Source organism: Monopterus albus, unplaced genomic scaffold (assembly GCF_001952655.1).
Source record: "Monopterus albus unplaced genomic scaffold, M_albus_1.0 scaffold320.1, whole genome shotgun sequence".
NCBI lineage: Eukaryota > Metazoa > Chordata > Actinopteri > Synbranchiformes > Synbranchidae > Monopterus > Monopterus albus.
The window spans coordinates 390,600-394,339 of NW_018128200.1; the positions used below are offsets into that span (position 1 = coordinate 390,600).

The 3,740-nt window shown below is 41.6% G+C and overlaps 1 protein-coding gene across 2 annotated transcripts in view; it reads right to left on the reverse strand.

Moving 5' to 3' along the window:
* Positions 1-3,740, reverse strand: part of thada (THADA armadillo repeat containing) — a 216,528-nt gene that overhangs the window by 25,125 nt on the left and 187,663 nt on the right. For both annotated transcript variants that reach the window (XM_020624135.1, XM_020624136.1), the window contains exons 35-36: positions 3,022-3,172; positions 1,770-1,892 (exon numbers count right to left, since the gene is read on the reverse strand). In XM_020624135.1, the coding sequence (XP_020479791.1) occupies positions 1,770-1,892; positions 3,022-3,172 (274 nt within the window). The remainder of the gene's footprint in view (positions 1-1,769; positions 1,893-3,021; positions 3,173-3,740) is intronic.

Sequence of the window (3,740 nt, forward strand, 5' to 3'; positions counted from 1 at the left end):
GAAAACAACAGCCACACACCTTGACTTTTCCTCATGTTTTGGCTAATGTTATAGCCAGCTGCAAAGCTGAGAGACGTCTCGGTTGACGTTTCGGTGGTGGAGGAGGGGGCGAGCCAACTAAGTGATGATATTGTATAGCAATTCTGGGTTCTGGGTCTTTTCTGCTTCCGGGCTGCTTGGGCAGCCTGGGGGTTGGAAGATCTCTGGACTCGTAATGTTAATTCTTGCCTGTGACTCTTTGAATAAACCAGCACGGTTATATATTTTTTATATACTCAAGTGGTCTGAGTCGTCCCTCTGAGTTCCTGGTTTGAAAGAACCGGACAAGGCTTTATAATAGAATAGAGCCTTTAGAGTCCAACGTGCTCGGGTCAAAATCTCCAAGAAGACTGCGCTCTCTTAGCAGTAACAAAGTTGCCCGGTCATAAAGTTTGCGGTCTTAATTGTTGCTTTAACATGGCACAAATAAGCAAAAAAGAGACAAAAGAGAAACAACCTGACTCTGAGTGAACTGCAACGGTGACAAAAAATCTTAGTCATGCTGTTGAGCTCCTATTGGGTTTTTGCTGGAAGCTCATCTGACCCAGTCTGGCCTTATGTACATAAACACATAAAAACACACACAGCCTGAGAATAAAACCCTGGTATCCAAACACTTTCCGGGATTTTCAATGCAATTCCTTGGCTTGATCATGAAACATACTGTACCGTTAAAGGAAAAGTTTGGATTTTTTTCTCACTTGCATCTTAAACAGAATTTAAACAACAGAATGTGTCCATTTAAGCCTTTACCTAAAATAACCTCTTCTGGAGTTTCCCCCATGACTCTGCCTCCCATCCATAAACAGCATTGCCATGAGAGGCTGCAGAGACTCTTGAGGAGATGTGCTGCTGTCTTATGTTACAGTATGTTGTGAGATACTATCAGTGGCAACAGACACAATAAGGGTGGCTCCTGGAAGAAAACGTCCAGGATGTCACACTAGGGCTGTTAGTGAGGGGTTCTGGAGAGCTGAGGATAAGACTCATTGGTGTATACACTTGTGGTATTTGTGAGCAAATCCTTTCAGTAAGGCTGGGCATCATATGGTTCTTCAGAAAACAGAACTCAGACATTCCCACGGCGATCACACACACACGTACACTTTTCACTGTGCCAAATGCCAGACTATAATCACTCATCATTCCAGGAATGCTCCCCAGCTGTTGACTACTGCACATGCTGCTCCCATGCAGCATACATTCTCTTATTATATTCTCATATATTTTTATTATATTGCTGCATTTGCTACTTAAAGTGCCTTAGATTTTGTGTTACTTATTTATCTACTTTATATTTCATTTGTATTTAGTGGCATTCATGTGGACGGCAAAGTAAGAATTTCATTGTACAGGGAAACACGTTTTCTAACTCTGCATATGACAAATAAACACTTTGACCTTAACACTTAACACGAAATGATGTCATCTACCCTTTTTAATCAGCATGTGTTTGTGGTGTTTTCCTTTTATATTAGTGTGTCTGTTATACATATGAGTGTGTGCATGCATCATCACTGCTGTCTGCTTCAGTATGGGTTTGTCTGTGACACTGTGTGCTTATAATTTTCAAGTAGACAAATGTATCTGCGTTTGTCTCTCTTATGTGTATATTGTTGGGGACAAGTGCTGAGCAGATACAGTACATTAGTTAGTCTGCAAAGGCATATTTATGCATAACTGTGTTTGTGTGTGTGGAGTCCTTTTCAATCTTGGCACTGAATGTGTACCTTTACTTAGCAGACCTGCTGGTACATTAGAGATGAAGTCTGAGGCTGAATCTCGGACATCCTGGTCTTCATCCTGGAGCAAAGTGAACAGACTCCTCCACAGAGAAAGTGTAGTGGGCAGACCTTACACACACATGCACACACATACACAAACAGGTAATAATATTAATATATAGCAACACAATTGAGGTTAGACCGGACCAGTTCAAATATCGCCACTTTTTCAGAAATGTATTGGTATAAAACTCACAAAGACTGCCATACATACACCGATCAGGCATAACATTATGACCACTGGCAGGGGAAGTGAATAACACTGACTATCTGTTACAGTAGCACATGTCAGTGTGGGGGGTATATTAGGCAGCAAGTGAACATTCAGTCCTCAAAGTTGATGTGTTGGAGGCAGGAAAAAAGGGCAAGTCTAAGGATCTGAGTGACTTTGACAAGGGTCAAACTGTGATGGTGAGATGACTGGGTCAGAGCATCTCCCACACTGCAGGTCTTGGTGGGTGTTGTTGGTCTGCAGTGATTAGTACCTACCAACTGTGGCTAAGGAAAGACAAATAGTGAACTGGCAACAGGGTCATGGACGCCGACGGCTCACCGATGATTAAGGTGCCCTATTGTAGATTAAACTTTTAACTTCCATTTGTACTTTTTCAAAAGATTAAAATTATTTGAATCTTTTTTAAAATGGTTGAAAATGAGAAATACTGTACATTGGTCTGTATAAAGAAAAAGAGTCAGGGGGTGTAGTGGTGACATCACACCTAGAGTGGTGAGGCTGTTGAATTGGTCTAAAAAATTCTCTCTAACTTGTTATCATGACCACAGTTTTCACTCCTTTTACATACGTTTTTCACTGAATTGTAGACACATCTGTGCTCTTCCTGACAGTATAACTGTGGAAGCAAATGGATTCACAAAAGATGCACAGTGAGCTGCAGAGTGACACAAGTGCTGACCAACTGCCACATTGACTCCTATGTAAACAGCAGGTAGTCATAATATTATACCTGATCGGTGTATATATATACACACGCACGCATGTCTTTCTATAGTGGTGAGGACATGATGCAGTCCACAGTACTTTAATACTAACCAAAACCTAATTCAAACCTGAACCCAGAACAGCCCTTTAAGGTTGTAAGGACAGGCTAAATGTCTTCACATTGATAGAAATGAACAATAATCTGTCCTCACATAGAATGACATGTACACACATAATTGTTCCATACTTGAGACTCACCCAGGGGCAGATGAGGGCTGGTCAGTAGAGTGTGTGTACAGTTGACCAGCACCTTGGTGGCCATCAGCTTCACCTCCACTGGCTGCTCCTTGCTGCAGCACGAGTGCATCATCACCCCCCACTGAGCTAAACAAGACACTGAACTAACCTCCTAGAAGACAGATGAATCACAAAATACCACTCATGTAAAGGTTGTGCGAAACTCAGTTACCCTGAGCATTGATACAGTGGGGCAAATAAGTATTTGATATACTGCCGATTTTTCAAGTTTTCCCACTTACAAAGAATGGACAGATCTGTAATTTTCATCATAGGTACACCTCAACTGTGAGAGACAGAATCTACAATAAAATTCCTGAAAATCACATTGTTAGATTTTTAAATAATTTATTTCCATTTTATTGCATGAAATAAGTATTTGATACAATAGAAAAATAGAACTTAATATTTGGTACCAAAACCTGTTTGTTTACAGTTACAGAGGTCAGACATTTCCTGTAGTTCTTGACCAGATTTGCACACACTGCAGCAGGGATTTTGGCCCACTCCTCCATACAGGTCTTCTCCAGATCTTTCAGGTTTTGGGGCTGTCGCTGGGCAACACGGAGTTTCAGCTCCCTCCATAGGTTTTCTATTGGGTTCAGGTCTGGAGACTGGCTAGGCCACTCCAGGACCTTGAAATGCTTCTTATGGAGCCACTCCTTAGTTGCCCTGGCTGT